Source organism: Meleagris gallopavo, chromosome 2 (assembly GCF_905368555.1).
Source record: "Meleagris gallopavo chromosome 2, MGAL_WU_HG_1.1, whole genome shotgun sequence".
In the NCBI taxonomy this organism is placed as follows: domain Eukaryota; kingdom Metazoa; phylum Chordata; class Aves; order Galliformes; family Phasianidae; genus Meleagris; species Meleagris gallopavo.
In genome coordinates, this window is record NC_139405.1 from 8852982 (window position 1) to 8874282 (window position 21301).

The window sequence follows — 21301 nt, forward strand, 5'->3', positions numbered from 1 at the left end:
ATCCATAAATCTGAACTCTCAGAAAAAAAAAAAAAAAAAAACCACAAAAAAACAACCCTAAAACTTCACAGAGAAGAGTAGAGAGCATAAAAACAATAAAAAACATTTTTTTTTTTTATGTCCAGCCAAATTTCCTGTGGGAATGTTGTCTTGCAAGCTGTATCATTTCAAAGTTCATAACGTTCTCAGATAATATTGAGAAAGTTCCAGTCATGAAAGTATTGCTTCCACTTAACAGGGGAGGAGTGGGAAGGCATATAGAAGGCAATAATGGCAGACTACTCAAAGCTCAAATCCACAGAGAGAGAGGTTTTGAACTATTTAAGCAATTTTGAAAATTAAAAGGAGAGAAATGTGGTGTTCTAGGCAACTCTACTACCAGACACCAAGGCAATCTACAGATAACAGAACACAATGCTTTCCAATCCCAGGATCCGAACTCTCATGAAAAACTGATCAAGACTACCAGATATTGAGGGAAAGAAAGCTGTCTGAGGCAAATAATTGCATACACCGAGGCAGGCAGCAAAACATTTTCCAAACTACTCTACTCCTTATGAACTACAAATGGTGGTTAAAACAAAAATTGGAAAGCTCAGATTTCAGGATGGAAAACCAGACATACCCTTTTTCTCTGCTGCCTAGTCACGGAATCCCACTCTTAATGGCAGCCCCTACCTGCCTTCTCCAATGCAGTAAGAGTCAAAAAATTGCCCACAGCTGCCCACTTGAAAAAGGTGCTCCAAGCCAGGACCATTTCTGCTCAGTGTTGACCATGTCTTGAGAGTAAACACTGGGACAAAGCAGCTGACATGAAGCCTGTGAAAAACGTGCAGATGCTGGCCTATCTTTCACTTGTTAGTCATCTGTGTCTTCATAAGTGTAAGCAGAGCTATTTGGTCTGCTATTTCTAGAGCTGTGCAAGCCTATGGCATCAGTCCCTCTGGACTGCTGACTGCAGAAATGCAGTGCCACCTCCTCATCTCACACTCTGGCTTGCCAAACTGCTCATCAACTAGAAACATCCTCACCCATCTTACGGGAGATGAATGAACACAGATACCTGAGTGCAGTACTCGATCCTCTCCAAGATTATGGCAAAGTTTGGCCTGTCTTCTGGCTGGTGCTGCCAGCACTGGGTCATAATGCGGTATCTGAAAGAGCAGAACAAGAAATCTCTTAAGTGGTAGATTGTGTTAGTATGTAAACAGCAAGCCACTGCAGCCTACAAACCATAAGCACGCATTGCTACTCTTCTAAGAAATACAGGGGGTTCTGACATCAGGGTGAGACAACTGATATACTGGTAACTACAGAAACGTGGCTGCCAGTAGAGTGAAATCTGCACCCATCAGAAAAATAACTCGTCCACCTGAAATCCCTTGGGGAATTCATTAAAGGCAGGGTAGGGGAACAGATAATAGAACCCATTTTTTCCTACCTGTGACCAAGCTTACACACTTGCAGTTTCACAGCTATTCTAAGACAGAATTAGTGCACCAGCTTTGACCAAACAAGCAGTGGCCTGTACTTTTTCCGATGCCTAAATTCTTCCACAAAGACGACAGAAAAATTAACTGCTAGAGAAGTCACTGGCACTGAACTTCAGTGAGGCAGATCAACTACAATCAATCTAAAAAGTCATTAGCTTTTAAGTAGAGAACAGCATTCAAAACAGAAACCTGTTTGCATGAATATATCAAAGTTAGAATCTCATACACAGGGCCAGGGCAATTTTTAGGTGGATCCATCCTTCCTCCGTTGGTTACAAATTCCAAAACCTCCTGGTTACTTTTGCTAGGGTAAGGCATGTATCCCAATGAGAATATCTCCCACAGCAATACGCCAAAGGACCTGAATAGAGAAGAGATCAAAGTGAAGGATACAGGAATGACTACCATCGTCACTGAGGGGGAACATCTGCGACAGGAACCCCCTCCAGAGCATTCATCTGTCTGGCTGCTTGGAAATCACCATCTTGAGTGAAACTGCATAAGAGCTATAAGCAGCAATGGAAACTCAGGCACCATCTCAGCTCTATCAGAGAGGGTGCCTTTATCCTCTTCTCTGTGTGGGCTTGCTAAGGAGCTGTGCCCTGACCAGCAGCCCCTTCCCCTCCAGGCACAGCCTGGGCTCCCACCTCCCTACAGCCCCAGCAACCTTCCTCCTTCACCTTGGCTTCGTCTCAGCACTACAGCAGGCGAGGTGAGGCCAAGATGCATTATAAGCAGCAGAAGTAACTACACCAGGGACTCGATTCTTCTGGACGAGCCCTCTGCTTTCAGTTCACAAGTTCACTCAATTTCTTTCCTCCTCTGGCTGCTGGAAATTCAAGAGCTCATGGTGCCACTAGGACAGGAGGAACGTGAAAGCTGCTGAATGTTACACCCTTCTCCCTAACTGGCAGGATGGATCCTGTCTACAGTCCCTTATTACATGTTGACTGCTTTCATTAGTTTGGAGCTAATGCATTCCTCCCTATAGCAAAAAAGCAGCACATCCAACTGCCTCAATCTGCCTTCCCTGCCTGCTTGCTGCCCCAGCAGCACCTGCCTTTGCTGACTGCCTGTTCCCTCATGTCCTACAGGATTTCTGCCTCTGAAGGACCTTGCTTGACTAAGGGGGAAATGAACAAGAACACTTTTTTTTTTTCTTTTACAAAACATTCACACTTCACCCAATGGATTACAACAGACAGACACATGCACGTACACGCAGATGGAGCAGTAAGGGAAGCTCACCATGTGTCTGTTTTTGATGTAAATATCCCTTCCATGAAAGCCTCAGGAGGCATCCATTTGACAGGCAGCATTGCACACCCTCCCTTCCGATAGTAGCTGGCTCTGCAGAGAACAAGCAAAACAGCCAGGAATTCAAAAAATGTTCTAAACTCAGAGTTTTTATAACAAGGAATATTAAAATTATCATCTGAGGGAGGGATTAACTTAGGGAAAAGAGCATGCTAGAGAAAATGCTGAAGAGACCTGTTTCTTCTCACAAAAATGATGGCAATGGGCCACGTAAGGACTGCTCTGCAATCTCCCTCACCTTAGGCCTGATCCAATGAAACTGAGTTATTCTTATTTGTGTGCATACTTGAGTATCTTTCCTCCTGCGCTTTTCAGTCCCAGCAAGACTTGCACATCATCTCACAGGTGGTGGCCTCAAGCATCCCCAGCTACTGTAAACAAAGCCTGTCCCAAATGTACCCAGTCTAAAGCACTGCAAGAGGGATCCAAAACCCTTAGTAGAACCTAAGAGCAGCAAGGAGGATGGTCAGACATTATAGCTGGGGTAGTAGATAGAAAAGTCACCTCCTATGCTCCAGAGACAAGAAGTATAACAGTCTTTATGCTGTTTTTGTTTAAACTAAAAGCTAGAATCCCCAAATCCTGTGCTGGCAGCTACAGTATGTATCTCATGCAAGCCAATATTAATGTTCGTAACTAAACAGCCTGAGCACACAAAGCATACTACTAGACACTGAAACATGTGCAAACTTCAAAGACACCTCTGAAAACTCAGCACCAAAGCATTCATCTTGGCAGCTGGTTCAACTGATGGTGATGAGTGTGACAGATGTTACTTTGTCCCAGCAGAGTCCTATCTGACAGTGGGGCAGAGCAGGGGCTCTTTGTGAAAAGGGAGATGGGGGGGAAAAAAAAAAAAAAAAAAAAAAGCAGTTCTGATATGCTTGTGTTTTTTTGAAAGTAACACTCTGTTCACATCACCTCAGGCTGTGATACGGCAGGCCTCAAGTTAAGCAGAACCAGGCCCGGCTTAGTAATTGCACAGAAGAATCCCCAACCAGGAAAAAAAGAAGCTGAGACTCTGGAATAAAGAGTGCGGATGACTGACTACAAGGCTTTCCTTCCTTTGAGTCGGAGGCAAATCAATTCCTCAGCACAGCAGGACACGGTGCTGTGCTTCTGCGGGTGCTGTTTAGAAGATGAGATCTCAAACTGCTGCCCTGACTGCTTGTGGTCATTAAAGGCTTCCTGACACTTTCTTGCAAGAATAGAGTAGTTAACTCTGTGTCCTGACTGAATTCCAGTTTCGGTGATTGCATTTTCCTAACTTTCCTCTGCACTCCTCCTCCTTTACCTGCAGTAAATTGAGGAGATGTATTGATGACACCAAGCCAAATGGGCAGGGGTAGTATCAAGCAGAAAGATTAAATGCAGAAACGTTGGGAGCCACAAAACAGAAGGGCACATCAGTGCCATTCAGTGAGACAGCAGAAAGGCAAGAAATTGTGGATAGAATACAAGAGGGAGGAAAAATGCCTTCCATGGCCATCAGACTTCATTACTCAGAATAGACTCTCGGGGAGTGGTAAAAGTCTCCAAAGCACACCTAAAGCATAGGGGAAGGCAAAAACCAACAAAAACATTAGGGGGATTCATTGGGGTTGGATGTCTCCACTTTTGCCTTGCTAGAGTTACACAGAGCAGCACATGAGCTTGCTGTCCTTCGGAGACGCTTCTTCCTCGATTTTTGTGAGCTTCTGCTTGTGGATAACCTGGCTTTAGATCTGCTACCTGTATATATCCCGGGCCATGCCAAAGTCTCCAATTTTAGCCACTCTTCCAGGTCCTCGACAGGTAAGGAGGCAGTTCCTAGCAGCAATATCCCTACAAAAAAAGGCAAGAAAAGCAAGAGAGAGAGAAGAAAATCATTCCATGGTTTTGCAAAGCAAAAAGAAAACAAAGAATAGTACCTATTTTCCTGAAGTGCAGGGAACTCCCACCACCCAGAAGATCAGTTTCACAGGTAACTAGTGATGTCCCACATTTCAACGTATTCCAATAGCAGGAAAAGTTCTTCTCTTAAAAAATTTCCTCCTAAAGCTTCATTTAACATCTCTTAGACAGGATGGCCTCCAGCAAGCCTCTTGTCACCCAGGAGCTATTAATTTTTCTAGGGAGTTGCAAGCAATGAGGTTGATTTCAGCAATGTATCAGTGCTAGCATCAAGCTGTCTGGGGAATGACCCATTGATCTGTTCCTAGCATGCTTGTTCAAATGTTGTCCAACAGGTATTGAACTGTCAGAGACAGGAAGAACAACAACATGCAAAAGAGCCTGAATCTGTGGACGCAGGTAAAGCTCCATCTCTGCTGAGCTGAAATAAACCCTGAGACCAAAATAATATAGTTGCACCCCTCGTGAGTAATTCAGAAAAGTGAACTGCAATCAGGCTACAACAGCTTCACGCAGCTCTTTGCAAAGCCACATGCTAGCACTGGGCTCGTCTATTGTAGGCAGAGTGGCTATGCACATTCATCATGAACAACAGCAGTGCAGGATTAGTGGGAGCCAAAGAACAACTGCTGACATCTCTGCTTCCCTCGATACTTGCTGTTGTTAAGACTTGGAAGGAATACAAATGTGGTCACTCCAGATCATGTTAAATGCTATGACATTCATTTACAATTTTCTAAAGTTAAGGTTGTAAAAAATTAATAGAAAATGCTAAGGAAGCTGTAAGACGTGGGAAAACACACTGACTTCTGCCCTATGTTCTCTGCCTTCCCAATGCCCTCCCCCCTCTATATTCTCCAGGGTGTTTGCATGGCTATATGCAATGCTATAGGCAGAATTTTGGATGCTTCTCAAAAACCCTTTTCTGCAGAAGCAGGTAGCAATAGTCACTAAGGTGCTGTACTTCTAGCTGTACTTGTACTTTGAGAGGGAGAAGAGTTCCAGAGTGAGCAGGAAGACACTAAGCCCAATTCTCAGTGGGGAGGAGCTTCGAAGACATCTGTCACACGATTGGGTACACAGCAAAGGGAAACAAACTGGCTGCAAAAGCACTGAAAAAAAGAGCTCAGGATCTTTGATAAAGCCACAGACCTCTGCAATTTGATCAACAGCAGCATTTCTGTCAATTGCTTCTGTTATTCTGGTTTTATCTACCTTGTTCAAAGCTATCCAGCCACTAGAGTGCAGCAGGACATAAACATATCAAACAAGGGTATTATGAGTCATTCTGGCCTGTATGCAAGTCATCCCCATGCTGACACAGATGCATTCATCTACCTGTGAATGAAGTGATTCTCCTCCAGGTACTGACACCCACAAGCAATGTCATGAGCCACGTGGAGCAAGTCCAGCATGGAGAGGGAGGAAAGCTGATTCTACCAAAAGACAAAAGGAGAACGTGAGTTAAAAGCAAGAACACAGCATGATTCGTGACTGACAGATCACTGGGAACTATCCATCCAGTGATGTAGCTCACACATTGATATCCAGAAGGATTAAAAAGAAAAATTGCACGAGAGATCATATCCATGAACTATGGAAAGCACGTGCAGGAGGACATCATACAAATCCTACAGACAGAATCAGATCTGACTTGCCAGCTCCATCCTGGAATCCCCTGTAAGAATCTTTCACTGTTTTGCATGACACAAATGGATTTCCCCCAGTTCTCGTGGGAGACATTTCTGAATTTTTAGTATATTTTTATTTGAGGAGATACATAGCCTGGAGACCTGATGCTCCATCAATTACTTTATATTATTTCTTGCTCTTCTCTGCAGTCACCTTGAACAATGAGAATGACATTTTGTGTAATGGCATGAGTCACATTTGCTCTTTTCCTCCTCCACATCTGTGTGGGTTTTATTTTGCCCCTCAGAACACTGACACAGGTTTGCTTAGCCAATGGCTACAGAAGATGAGAGCTGCCAACTCCTTTCTTCAGTCCCTCTGATGAAGTCTACAGCCTTAGCCAGCAGAAGCCAGATGCCTTTGTGAAAAAGGTAGGCTGAGCAACAGCTCCTGCTTGTGGGCCTCTGAGACCAAAATGAGGTGTGAATTAGTGATCCTGCACTAGTCCTGCAGGAGAGGAGGAAATTACTTCTGCTGATGACAGGGCTGATGACAAACAACTAGGTGGCAGTGATTGCTTATTCCACAGCAGCCATTTGCTGGGTAAGCGTTTATCTGTGGCCTTAACTATTTGACTAAGCAATCCTATCCCACTCTCCAGTTCTCCCTGCTGACACCTACCCACCTGCCCAGTGCCCAAAAAGCACACCTGTGCATGGGTTTTTCTCTCAGGGCACACCAACCAGCACAGTCTCCAGTGATGGGAACTGCTGCCTGTGCCAACCTGTCTGTTGCAATGAAACACTGCCCAGACTGATGTGATGCTGTCAGCCTTATCACTGGCTCTAAAGCACCATTGAGTGGGACTGAAAATAAGTTTGTGATTTGCTGCCAGTAAATATTAGACACTGTCTAAACCTAAACAAGCCCTCATGTCTCCTTAAGAGGTTAGGAAAGCCCTAGCCTCCATATTTGACTAATGCAATGATGGAAATATACTGTGTGAACAAAGCCTATTTTTTCAATGTGGTGTTATAAAACAAAATCATTTGTGACTATCTACCATCTGCCTGTATTTTATTTACTCACTACATTGCATATATATTTAATTCATTTTTTAAAAGCCTTGATTGAGTCTCCCCTCTGAACCTTTTGTTTTGTGGAGTAACCATTTCCTAAAGGCATTAAAATCTTTCCTCCTGCCTCCAACAACATTTGTGGGCAAGGGGAATTCATCTTTTTCATCTCTCCAAGTTAAAGTGACTCAGCAGCTACGAGACAACAAGACAGCTACAGTAACAGGATGCAGTTGCCCCTTTTCCCCACATTTCAGGGCACAATCAATGGGAATTTAATATTTCAGACTATCCATTCTCTTCACTTTTGAGCAAGGCTCAAAATCTTGTTGTGAGAACTGAGTAAAAAGCCCCGTTCTTTACTGTGCAATTGACTCCAGACCTGAGCTATAGTGCAAGTCAGTACAATGAAGCCACAACAAGCTAAATTGAACAACACAGCTTTTCTCCCTCCACCCAACCCTCCTTCCCCCCCCCTCCTCCCCACTCCTTGGATGAATTTCTTCCACCTTTTATTTGGCTAAATACAATCCTAAAACAGATGTGACTGCCCAGCCAAGGACACTTTAGCCATGCAATTTGTTTGAGAAATGGATGGCTTGGATTCATTTTGCAGGGGAAGGAGCCTTGAGACTCTAAAGAATTCACTTCACAGCTGTTCACAGCTTCTGCTCCCCAGATGAATGAACAATGCCAGCTGCCAAGCACCACTGCTCGGAGCAGCAGGCTGCCAGAAGCACTAATGTGACACCTCCCTGGGTGAGGCTGGAGCTTGCTAAAGGGGAATGAAACTCTGTGTATTGTTCAGTGTAATCACTGCTCTGTGTAACAGGTTGCAGAATGCACAGGGAAAAGTAAAAGAAAGTAAAGAGCTGGAAAATACAAAACTGACTAAAGGAAGGAGAAATGGTAAGAGTAATGCACAGATAAAGCTCAGTAAGCACTGCACCTTTGCTACTGAATTAGTCAGCTGGGTCTTGTGTGTTCAGTTAATTCCTGTTGGAAGCAAAACTGATTGAAACCTGTTGACTGCACTGTTCTCCCTTTCCCTCCCTTCCTCCTTTTCCAGGAAACTAGAATCACAGTTTCCTGTGCCTACTCTCTGCCTGTCCTGAATCAGCAAAAGGAAGAACAAAGGAGCTCAGGACTCATTCAGATTAGAGTACAGATACAACCAGCAGTACAGAGCCACACTCAAACGTGATACGTGTGGTGTATGTACATGGGTACTGTCACTTCAAGTACGTGCAGAAGGTAAACACACCTTCACAGCTGGATACCATACATCATAGAGAACAACACCCTGCACATAGCCCATCTCTCATCAGTGAGTCTCCTAGCCTGCCTGTTTTTGAGTCAGCAGAGAAGCACGTGTACCACAGGTGATTTCTCAGCACTCAGAGTTGCTCAGGAGCTGCCTGGGCAGCCAGACAGTGAATTACCCTGTCATTCACTCCAGGTCAATCTCAGATAACCTCAAAGAGATTGAGAAAGACAAGACGAAAAGAGGAAAGGAAGGAGAGACAGAAGAAAGAAATAGCAAGGACACAGTGTATGCTGCTGCCTAGAGCAAGTCCTCTGTCTCTTCTGACATTAGCTTTCACAGGTACAGCACAGAGCTACCACTCACAGAAATGAAAGCCCTGACAGGCAGGGAGGAACTCATGGCTGGAGTAGGTATGGACAGAAAGAAACCCCTCAGATGCAAAGGCTACCATGACTACATCCTATAATGAACCTAGAGGTTCATTTTACTACAAGTAGGTCAAAATTCCTGCTGCTCAGGACTAATGGTCCTCGTGCTTCCTCACAAGACCTTGATCATTGCTGAGTTGGCTTCTTTTAAGAGCAAAAACGAGGATTCCATTACAAAGCAATGGATGCCTTTGCCCTACATCTGTTTCACCTGCCACTTTATACATATAGCACATTCTGTCCTGGCACTTTTGAAAAACACATCTACCATTGGCCCATGCCATTTCAATCTGCACCAGCTGAAAGCAGAATCCACATTGCAATACACGAATTTCCCCATTCACCTGCCACCAAGTCCATCTGCACGACCTGAGAAGAGAACCTCTAAGTGCTACAGAAACCCAGCCTCTCTTTATAAAGACTGCTTGCTCAGACTCAGACTTCTAGCACCTTGAATTTTTGTGCGTCTAACTTTTCTTTTACCCAGGCAGAAGTCACTTAACTGCACCCTTTCCAAGACCACAGTGGTTTTGGGCAACACATACCATTTTACATGCCTGAAAACTAGCCTGCGAGGAAAAAATCAAGTTGATCTTTTTCCAGATGCGTCAAGGAAGACTCTTATTTAAATCTGTCAGAGCCAGTGTATGTCTTTTTGTGCTGATAAAGTCAAGCATTTTTTCCTCTGTCAAATAAATGTAGAGACAAAGAGTGAAACTGGGCTCTGGCACTAAACTTCAAGTGGGTGCCTTTCTAATCCAGTCGCTTTGAGCAAACTTTATTCTTCTGAAGTACTGATTCTTCTCCAGAAGTCATAACACATTTCTCACACATTTCTAACAGTCTCCCTTTTCACACTGATGCTGATTTCAGGGAAAAGCTTTAAAACTCTGGACTAGCTATTAATTCAACAGCTCCAGGCTAGATAATCTACTAACCTATGCAAAACTTCCGACAGATATCCACAGAAATGCACTTGATTGACAGTTTAAACATCAGCTTTATCATTACTTGTTCAACATATTTTTGTTTCATTAGATAGGATCTGCAGTGTTATATAGCAAAGTCCATCGATGAGGCTCCTCTGCATAACCACAGCAATATTTATTGCATATACATTTGCATCCTGACCTCAGGAGTAGCTTTCTGGCAACGGAAAGCTCTGACTCTAAAGCGTTGGAAAACGGTAGCTGCATGGATCAGCCCTTCTATGGTTACACATTTGCCCTGTGGCAGCAGCTTACTGAATACAATTCAATTTTCTTTTTTCTTACCGGTCTGGGCCGCGTCTCCCTCAGGAACGATTTCAGGTCACCTCCAGCCATGAGCTCTAGCAAGATGAAACGGGGCAGCGCCTGCAAGCTCACTCCGATACAACGCACAATATTCTGGTGATTGAACTTGCTGTGGAGAGAGAGGAGGCTCATAATGGATTAGCTTTGATCCAAAAAAGCACGATTATAGGAAAGAATCAAAATATTTTGCTGTGGGGAATGTGTCTGACTTTTTTTTTTCTCTTCAGAATAAGTAACTAATCTTAAAGTCAGAGGAACTGGATTAAGCCAAAATACTCCCTTTGCACGGTGCAGAAACAGAAGGTGGAGGTTGGGAAAGAGTGGCTTTTAGCTGCTTTTCAGTTTCCTTATATTCTGTGTCCTCTTCATGCAACAGCAAGACTTGTGGGTCACATGAAGCACAGAATGTCTGTTAAGAGTCTGCTCCTACTTTCTTGTGTCTCAGGGCACAAGTTGGGCTAGGGCAGAGTTGTTCCAAATAACATGCTGACACAGGGATCAGCTTACATAGAGGCATATTCCTCTAGGCCAAGTCTCTAGTACTTATTTCTTCAGGCCTTAATGTGAAGGGGAACTACTTCCTTGGATTCCAGGACGCAGTCTCTGACAAGTGATGTGACAACAGCACTGGGTTAATGACATCTGTTCATTTGGAACTTTTTTGCTTATAGTGCTGTTTTACACAAGTCCTCTTGTTTTACACAAGTTCATCTTATCCATACACACCTAATAATGAGAGCTTCCATGAGGAAGTCCAGCTCGTCTTGCTCTGAACACACTTCAGGCAATGTCTGGAAAAGAAAGAAAGGTTAACAAGGAGAAGACATTTAAACTGACAGATATCCAACATCTGACACAGTGAAAAGCACTAATGTCTGCAGCCATCCCTGTTTCTCTTGAAAGAGCCCTTGTTCTAATAATAGCTAGACCATTAAAAAATGGACTGTGAAGCTTGGTGAGAGATACAGATCAAGACACATAAAAGCCACTATCATCCTCCTCCTGGTAAAGGAAGCACCTCAGAGCACACAGGGAACAGTGCTAATATATGAGACTCCACTGTGTACAGAAGGAAGAATGAGACCTTAGCTCCTGAGCTCACAGACAGTGCAATACCATTACCTCCCATCAGAGCTATTTAAGACTACGCTGCTACATAACCTCTCGAAGAAAACAAGGTAGCCAAGCTGCTGAAGGCCTGAAGAACCCTACCAGACTTCCTTAAGATTTGCCTATGCACTCAGTGCATATTCATCCCATAATGGAGTGGTGAGAACCATGGAAATCGACCTCCTGCCTACAGGCTTTTTGATGTACGTGCCAGCTGCTCTTAGCCACGTGAAGACTTCTGTCCCGCTGACTCAAAGGCTTTGAACAGATTACCACACCAAGGATAGCATGCACAGGATGGACAGAGGGCAGACTTATTTCTCATTCTTGCTGCAGCTTTACGGGAAATGTTTATCTATTTACTGCTAATAAACAATTTCTTTTAAATCTTACAAGCCCATGTGCGACAACCTGTACCACCACTGTGATGAATGGAAGTGCTGCAATAGAACAGCAACCTTTCTACACACATCCTACAGTAATGCTTAATTCATCTCTATTTTTATAACGCATTGGGACTCTTGGGTGAAAAGTGCATGAAACCATCATGATAACTCATACGCTGTCACTTACTTTCACAGCCACCTGCAAGGGAGTGGGGTCGCTGGGGATCCCTGCCACCTGACCTTCATATACCTCACCAAAGGCTCCGTGGCCCAAACCCCTGGACAGACCAGAGAAGACAAGAAGGTTTTACTACAGAGAACATACATTATAACACTGTGGTCACAGCTCACAGAATGGGCTCACAATTTTCATGGCAGTGAAACAGGGAGATCTGGATACTGGCACTGATAACAATGCAGCTCACACTATGCAGCAGACTGAACCTTTGTATAATTGATCCTGGACCTAAAATGTATGTGATTGGTAGAGAAAGCAATCCTCAGAAGTGAGCTGCTCCAGCAAAATCAAACTGCTGGTACTGCAAAGTGTAATGGACAGCATTTTCTACTGCTTTGGTGCCAGTGCTCTAGTGGTGGGTTCTCCAAAGCAGGTCAAAAAAGATGTCTCTAAGCATTGGTGTTTCCACACCACTAATTAATAGTTCCCATGTTTATGCACTCCGGTGGAGAAGATATTGAACAAGAAACTAGGAAGCACAGTGGTTCTCAGAGGACCTAGATTTCAAACTAATGATATTTTCCTTTTTGTTCTGTGACTGTAGGTAAATATCTCAGCAAGGAAATGGTGATAACAGCGTTTTGTAAAGCACTTGGCTCTACGAATTCATGCTGAGAATTGTAACAAGCACTGATTATGAAGCTTATGGCTTTATGTCGAATAAGGAGGATACAGGAAAGAAAAATTAAAATAACCACACACCACATCCTGTCCTGTGTCCTTGTGATACAGATTTTGCACGCCTGCCTATTCAGTCTTTGCTCACTGAGTATTATGCCAACTGGTGCTACCACATGACCCTCTGTCATGCTGTGTACGCTCTTTTTTTTTTAAATACTGTTTTTGTATACCACATAGGTGGTATACAATGGTATGGGAGAGATCTCCTAACAACACAGTGAACTCTCTCAGAGAATGAGACTACATCCCAGATCCCAGGACCCTCTTAACAGTGCATGAGTTGCACGTTGGGCAGCATAAGCTTGAGACTCCCAGAGATATTCCTGCATCTCAGTCTGGGTTAAAAGGTGCTCACTTCCACAACAAGCACTTTCCTGGTAGTGCCAAGTCTGACCTCAGAGCTGCACCGAGTGTCTGTTCTCTGTTTTTTGTGGCCAGCGTGCTCTGTTAAGAGCAGTCTCAGCAGTGAAACCACAGTGAGGCCTGTAGTAACACAACCACTTCTTTAATAACATTTTGTAGGTATCGGCTCTGCTGTGCCTGACCAACTTCTTACAGATTACAAGTCTACTGCTCATAATTCACTTTCCTGTTTGAAAGCCCAACATCCCTGCCCCTATCAATTCCCAGCTGCATCCTCTGCTCTCTGCAGCTTGCCACACTTCAGATGTCCTTTCAGAGCCCAAGTAACAAAGGCAGCAGCAGCACAGGATACACTAGAAACTTCTAGATGCAGTCCAGCAAGATACACAGGCAAGGAGGAAATGTGGTAACAATGCATTAAAGCTACAGGGCACTGCAGACTGCATGCACAGCTTTATCAGCATCTATGTCTTCCAAGCTCTCCTGATTCATCTTGGGATTTCTGTATAAAGCTATGTGGTAGTGGAGTGATGCCACATTAATGTGGATCAGGGAGAAGGCAAAGATGAATTTACCGGATGAGGGAGATGTTTTTGCGAGGCACCTCTTTGAGGTCACTAATGGATGTGGTCTTTCCTGCAAAGCAGTAGTTGGGATTGTAGTCTGTCATAATAGTGGAGGTACGCAGCTTGCTCAGCTTATATTCTGGGCTCTGTAACTCCATTTGCATGGCTTGTAGCTCCTGGTGCTTCCGACGATACACTAAATACAGAGAACATGGTAAACCAGTGATGCAGCTTGCCTCTGGGAGACGAGGGCAGCTGTGCAGTATATCTCATTGGAATTAGATGCATGGTCAAATTCCAGTGAATGAAAACAGACAGTGATACTGTCATATTTCTGCACATCAAGTAATTACAGATAGAAAATGGAATCTGAAGTTATCCAGGAACCTCTGACTTATGTACCTTATGAAGAATCCAGTTTGCTCATTAACTGCTTGGAAAAAGCAAAATGAATTTCACTTGCAGAAGTCTCCGATTTCACAAACCTAAGGTTTTTGTTTTGCCCTGTTTAGTTTAGCTGGACTTTCCGATTATGAATCCAGATTTAAACCTGAGGGAGTCTGGCTACAGTCAACTTTCCTAAATCATAGAAAAGTGACTAAGAGTCTGAAATAAATTATTGCATTACATTGTTCCAAACAGACAGACTAAACTTTTACTTCAGAATAAAACATTGTACGTAAAATAAATCTAGTTTGCAAGTCTTCCTGTTTCTAAACAACAGAGTTGGACTAAATTTGAAATCAGCTTATAGTAGTTTTATAGCTCTTGAACCTCTTCACTGGTACCTTTGAAATCTCACTGGAAATCGCACCTTGAAAAAAGACATCCTGTGGATATTCCTTGGAATAGTAATTGATATTGCATGTACTTTTTTCAAAGCAAGATGCCCCATCTTGTACAGATTAAATCAGTATCACCTTTACCTTGATTTCTATGGGAGCTGAACTGGGCCCAAACATTATGACTGTAACAACTACTGCATCCACTCCAACAGATGTTCCTCAGAGGAAGAATTTAAGGCATAAACACTCACTGGCAAAGGCAGATGGATGTAACGACCTATCCACAAGCCCTCCCTGTCCTCCATTTTCCTCCTCATTGCTTTTGCTTTGATCTTTTTAAAATTGCTGCTCTTTGCTGAGATGAAAATGATAGTCTGGTTGGACAGAGAGCGGATTATTCTTCCACACTCTGAGATATAATTAGTAATTTTTAAAGGGGCACTGCCAGGCCAGGAAGCACGTATCTAGGCCCATATGTGTGCAACTGATAATTCCCAAAACTCTTAAAATTGAAACAGCTGTGCAAATCTAATTTACCAGTTGCCATTTGTTACTCTGGGTACGTCACTCCCTCCTCTCAATTCTACACAGTGCGGACAAAGAAAGGTGGCAGAGCTGTGGTTTGAATCACTGGCTGATTTTCCCTGATTCAGATCTGTTCTGCTTGCAACCGAATGCAAGAAAAGCATTGTTTAAAATAAGAAAATGAAAGGGTGAAAAAATACCTTTTTGAATTTCAAATAAAGATGCCAAGAACATCCACACTCTACAAATCAGCAGGCTGTATAATGAGAACTTTGTGAGAATTTCAAGTTTAAATGTCATACATTAAGGAGCTAAATCTGTATACAGGCACACAAATAAAGAGGTCTGCTTTTAGATAGTAAGCACCAGCAGCTCTCACAAAAACAGTGACAGCTCTGTTCTGGCAACTTTACACCACAGCACAAACAATAAGATCTCTTTAAATATGCACTCAGTAACTGAAACTCCTCAAATTGGTCAATGTGGTTAGAAACAACTACAGAAATCCCAAGTTAAAGAGTGTGTGTGGGAAGGTACCATTCATTACAGCAGCAACTAAAAACTGCATCTCCCAGGGTCCGATTATTCTTGGCTCAGATCCAGCCATCACATAAAAATATTTGCAGAGAAACACTCACCTATCATGATTCCTGAAAAAGCCAAAATTAAGGCAGCAACCAATGCTGAGGTCACTACTGACAAAACCAAGGAGAGAGGGAGATGAACTGTTGGCTCAGCTGCAACAGAGACAAGAGGAAAAGGAATTACATTTGACACAATCTTCAGACACTTTTTTTTTTTTGCAGCTAGATTTTTCTGCTCCTCCTTCCACTTACTTATCTGCTGCTCTTATAGCATAGGAGCAACATCTGACCCAATAGATGATCTCAGGATCGATGAACTCAAATATCTCATTGTTTTACTTTCCTCAATTAATACCAAGCCATTAAAACAGATGGTTTGCTATCAAGGAATTAACATGTGCACTCCCTGTATATGAAAACAAGACCATAAAAGCTGGGGGTAGGAGGCTGGGGAGATGGAAAGAACATTAAATAGCCTAGTCTAGAGTGCTGCTATCAATGCCAAATCAGAGCAGAAGGAGGACTGCAATATATCATCTCCTAAACACATCTAGTCCAGGCACACAAAACTGATAACATATGCACTACAAAGTATTCCCTAGCTGCACCCTCGCTTGGATCACAAGCCACTCAATGACCGTCTATTAAGGTTTACTTCACCCTGCAAAATGACCGTGCTTTTACTCACTTTACAGGTGCCTGTGGAAAAAATACAGAACCATTTTTTCATGTCAGTGACAAAGCTGAGAGCAGGATCCCAAAAGCCTGGAGTCACTTGCTATACTGCTGGGCAAGAATATGAAATAAAACCTTGTAATGGATTTCTAAGCATTCGGTTTCTTTAGTAAGGCAAGTATAGGTACTGTCTTTTGATTTCCTCAGAGACCTCTCATGCAGAATTTTTTACAGATCCTGCACATACACCTTGTGTCCAAATCACAGCAATTGCACTCCCCTTCACTTGTACATTGCCTCGGGGTTCTTCAGAGAAATAACCTGGAAACTTAGTAGACAAACTCCTTTTCTGAGAAAACTTTCATGATTTCAAAGCAAAATGTGACCATTATTGTAACCACATCTGCTGCCCTTTGCCTCTTGTGGATAAGATTTGGCTCACAATGCTCAGTGCCCAGTATGTCATTGATATACTATAAAGCAAACCAGAGATGCTGCTCTTTGCACCATACCTCTGCACTGAGATGTGCGTGTTCTAGCAAAATAACTGTACAGCCAATACCAGCAGAAAAGAAGATAGATAACATACAACAGAAGCCATTTTTAAGAGAGACAAGATAAGATTTCCAGATGCTTTACAGTCCAAACAACAGATTTTGACCGTGTGTTTTCTCTGTTACGTTACCAGCCTACCATCTACTTACCTATGCAAGACACACCATCCTCAGCCAAGTCTGTGCCTGGCTCACAAAAGCAAATGACTTTTTGAGTCTCAAGATCAACACGGCACTCGTCCATCTCACAGTGACTGCAGTTAAGGTGCAGCCTAATATCCACCTCTCCATGCCCCTCTGTCACTAGGGAATGGATGAAAGAAGCAATGTTAAATACTGGAAAGATCATTCATATCATTCCCTCGGGCACTGACAGAAAGGGAGGCATTGTGGTCTCAGTTGCTAGCTGTGGCAGAGGCAGCCCCATCTAAGAAACTGTATTCTCTCCACCTTCCATGCTGCTGTCCTTTTCTCACATGGAAAATAATGTCCAGCTACATTAACCAGCTGAAGTGCTCTGGCTCTCAGTAGGCAGTTCAACCAGGGTAGCAAACCCGATCTTCCAGCAGGCAGTGAGACTCACTCTTCTCTTAGCCTTTACTCTTTCTGAGATCAAACAATGCAGTATTTTCAAATTTTTTTGGCTGAATCTAACAGGTCGGAGTCCATTTGCATTTGAAAACATTTCTGGCTGTTCCTAAGCAAACTTCCCCCCTCCCCCCTCCCCCACATAGATATTCCCATATTTTCTAAACACAATGAAAACACCCAGTGACATCTGGGCATACACAGGCCTAGAGATAGCCGGAGTGGCAGTATTTCTGGGGAGCGTTTATGCTCAACTGGATTGGCTAAGCAGTCTTTCTCCCTGTTGTTTAGAATGACAATAAAATGTATCCAAAGCTTTCTGAAGGGTCTTACAGATGCAAACTAGTCTTAACATGAAAGAAACCCACTAGAGGAGACTGCAGACCAACATGAGTACCTTTAAGTGCTGGAGTGTATAAAGTACCAATCGGGTTAATAAAGGACACACCATCCTCCCCATCCATCTCTGGATCATTGTCCTCTGCAGCATTGCCACCTATGTCAAACCAGAAGTTACCTTAACAGACCGAGGCTCGTTAGCACTAAAATACAGATAATCATTGCAACATGCGTGGCTTCAGTGTATTTAGGGAGACATCCAAATGAGAAAAGAGAATACATCGAAATATTTAAAATATAGGGATTGCCTAGTGAGTTGTGGTATGAAACACTGGTCTTTCAGGTCTAGAACTTCAATTTATAGAAGCAGATTATTACAGTCCTAGGTCTGTTTTAGGCAAGCTATTGCAAACTAAGGTATGTATTTCATCTTTAACCATTTGGATGCTGTGAAAACACATAAGCCCTTTTCTGTATCAATGTGGCCAAGAGACTGGAAAACACCAGTGCTCAGTTCAGTATCCTTGCTGATCGAGGTATGTGTCAGCAGAGGGAAATGAGTGAGCTGATAATCCCTCTTCTCCTTTGCACCCTGAAAACAGGGTGGTCCACCAGGAATGGGGACTGGAGGAATTTGCTCTTCAATTGCTCATTTGTGTTTGGGCACATAAAACATACTAGGAGCAAAGTATGAGCAATCCATGGAACAAGTCAGAAGCATAGTACAGTCCATGTATTTCGTACAAGCATGCAAAGATCCCCACCACCCCCCACAAAAATGGCTTTTCTTCTTTAATCATCTTCAGTACAAAGCAAAATTATATCATGTGAGGCATTCTGTTGGGAAAAGAAGCATTACACAGAAACATTGGTACAAAACATGCACTTATTTAGACTCATTACTTCCTCTCAGAATTTCAAGTATCATGGACTTGATTTAAGCTGTGGAGAACCAGGGGTTAAAGAGTCCACCACAGTGCAGATGGCTGAAGAAACTATGAGGCCCAGGAGATTAAGGATTAGTAGAGATCTTGAATCTGGTCAACACCAGTTATAATCAACATAATGCCATCTGACAGCTGTCCTGAGTCCCACATGAAATTAGTTCCTTGTTGCCTGAAGTCAACACCACCATCATTATTAAGAGGGGCCCTGGCTGGCAGCCTGAGCACAGGAACCGTGGAGCCGCTCTGCCCCCAGAGACCACCTGTGTAGGACTGAGGCCTTCCCATAGCAGGGCAGGGTGGAAGCAGCTGCACCCTTCACCCAGCATAAAATCTGGCATCCAGTCTCCAGGACCAAAGTACTCAAAATACTGGAGCTGGCAGTGGAGCACACAGCCTACGGCTCCTGCTTCTTCAGCATTATAACCCCAAAATGAATGGCTCAAGAATCACAGAAGGATCTTGACGGCATATTTTCCAGACTGCAAAGCCAAGATTAAAGCTGAAGGACTGACATCTGGCTATGCTCTAAGACTAAATGCCATACGTTCATCTAGTGCTAAAAAGGCAACACACAGACATACTATTATGTAACAGTCAAATATGCTAGCTACAGGAGAATTATCTATCAGCCTTTTGCTGACCATTAGCACTAAAGGAGGGGAAGGGACACCTTGAACACGAAGCCACTTTACCTATATATCCTCCGCCTCCTCCACCTGAGGAGCACCCCCCTCCACCCCCTCCGAAACCCCCTCTTGTCTCCCACCCCCACTTCTTCATGGCCTGGGGGCAGGATCTTCCTCCAGTAGCACCTTCCAGCAAGGATTTTCCTGACCACAGGAAGGAAGTGTTATCATTCCAGCCACCTCCACCACCTGTGGTCAACAGAAGAGAAAAAGCATGCGCAAAGGTTATTTTATTTGTAAAAAACAAACACACCACAGGGATCCACTGAATGAACGCTCGTTCAAAGCATCTCAGCTGAAAGTACAAATTTCATTCTGTGGTTAGAAGAGATGTCCTTTCTACACAGTCCCACAATGACCTTACATTAGGGCTTTGATCATGTTAATCATCTGCACTTCTTTTCACCTATCATATGAGGACTAGTATTTCCAATGGAAAATGTCAAAAGATATCCCTACCTACTCTCCAACTACTTGCTTCTAAGCTTACAGAGCATTCTCTTCCTCTTTGCATAAAATAGAATGTTGTTTCTAATGTGGAACAAAAGGAATTCAGTGGAAGGGATGCAAAAACATGTCCCACTCTGCTCTAAATACAACATAGTCACCTGTGACTCACTTTCAGCTTTGTAGATTGCTCAATACAAGGTCTCTTCACAGAGACTCCTAGCCAGCACACAATTATTCTCCTTCTACATAAGCCAAAGAAACTATGAGTATGTCTAAAATAGTGCAAAGAGCTGTATGGTCTTATTATCATAGCAAACTCCCTCCACAATCATGATTTATCAGAGGGTTGTTAGAGTTAGGGTAGCATGATTAGATTGTGGTTGGACTTGATGATCTTTAAGGTCTTTTTCAACCTCAGCAATTCTATGATTCTATGAATTCCATGATCAAAATAACAAACTTCGCTTATCAGAGGTCCAACACTATTTTACCAGCACTCCACCATTTCTGATATCCTTATATAGGCCAAGTATCCTGCACTGTGGATACATCCTACACATATCTGTTGTATTTCCATGCTCCCCTGAATGTTTTCAGAAGTTTCACTTCACCTCCACAGAATCTGGGAAAAATCAAATATTCACAACGGTTTTCTTAAAAAGAATTTTTTTCTTACCTGCAGCTCCTGAATTTCCATTCAGCCCTGGAACAGAGGAATCATTCTCCAGCCTTTCTGGATGAAATGTGTCTGTTTTGGCTCTGTAGGCCCTGCCACCACCTCCTGCTGCAATTATCAAGGGGACTGGTTCTCCATTCTCCATCTTAAGTTCAGAAGTAAAGGCAGTATTCAGACTGAGTCACACATACAAATGGAAGTTCAACCACATGTTGCACTAAGCAGGCATTTAGGACTGCTGAACACTGTAAGTTACCACAGCATTACTTAAGCACCAACATCAAAAGATTAATGAATAGCACTAGTTCTACCAAATCTACAGGGAACAGAGGCAATTGGCAGCTCTGTGAATTATAAATCATGTAACGTTATGTTATAAGCTTCATCAAGCAAAACAGCTAAGGTGTAATGCCCTACACAGTGCAACATAATGTCTGCATTTGTAAAAGACTACTATACTGGAAACTGTCCGAACATGCAGAGTTATGTAAAATTATGTAGAAGTCAGACTGTTCAAACATATTATTCACCAGGGTGAAACTGGTGTTTGGAAAGAGTATCATCTCAGACAATGCACAACAGTACAGATCAGTGGCTTCTAGCTGTAGAGTTGCCCATACAAAACATACAGGCTATCTTCAGCTTTTCTTGTTATTACTTCATGGAAGTTAAATATCTAGCTGAAGTCTCATGTTCTACAATGACATATTTGAATAAAAAGGAAGTTGCCCTTTGCTGTAGGTATTA

At 43.1% G+C, this 21301-nt stretch overlaps 1 protein-coding gene across 1 annotated transcript in view; it reads right to left on the minus strand.

The window, feature by feature from the left end:
• Positions 1-21301, minus strand: part of ALK (ALK receptor tyrosine kinase) — a 291809-nt gene that overhangs the window by 5021 nt on the left and 265487 nt on the right. Inside the window, exons 15-28 of the mRNA XM_085218861.1 lie at positions 20555-20699; positions 19435-19617; positions 17854-17952; positions 17019-17171; positions 15694-15792; positions 13755-13941; positions 12085-12175; positions 11128-11192; positions 10381-10510; positions 6042-6139; positions 4542-4634; positions 2742-2843; positions 1720-1854; positions 1064-1154 (exon numbers count right to left, since the gene is read on the minus strand). Of these exons, the coding sequence (XP_085074987.1) occupies positions 1064-1154; positions 1720-1854; positions 2742-2843; positions 4542-4634; positions 6042-6139; positions 10381-10510; positions 11128-11192; positions 12085-12175; positions 13755-13941; positions 15694-15792; positions 17019-17171; positions 17854-17952; positions 19435-19617; positions 20555-20699 (1671 nt within the window). The remainder of the gene's footprint in view (positions 1-1063; positions 1155-1719; positions 1855-2741; positions 2844-4541; positions 4635-6041; positions 6140-10380; positions 10511-11127; positions 11193-12084; positions 12176-13754; positions 13942-15693; positions 15793-17018; positions 17172-17853; positions 17953-19434; positions 19618-20554; positions 20700-21301) is intronic.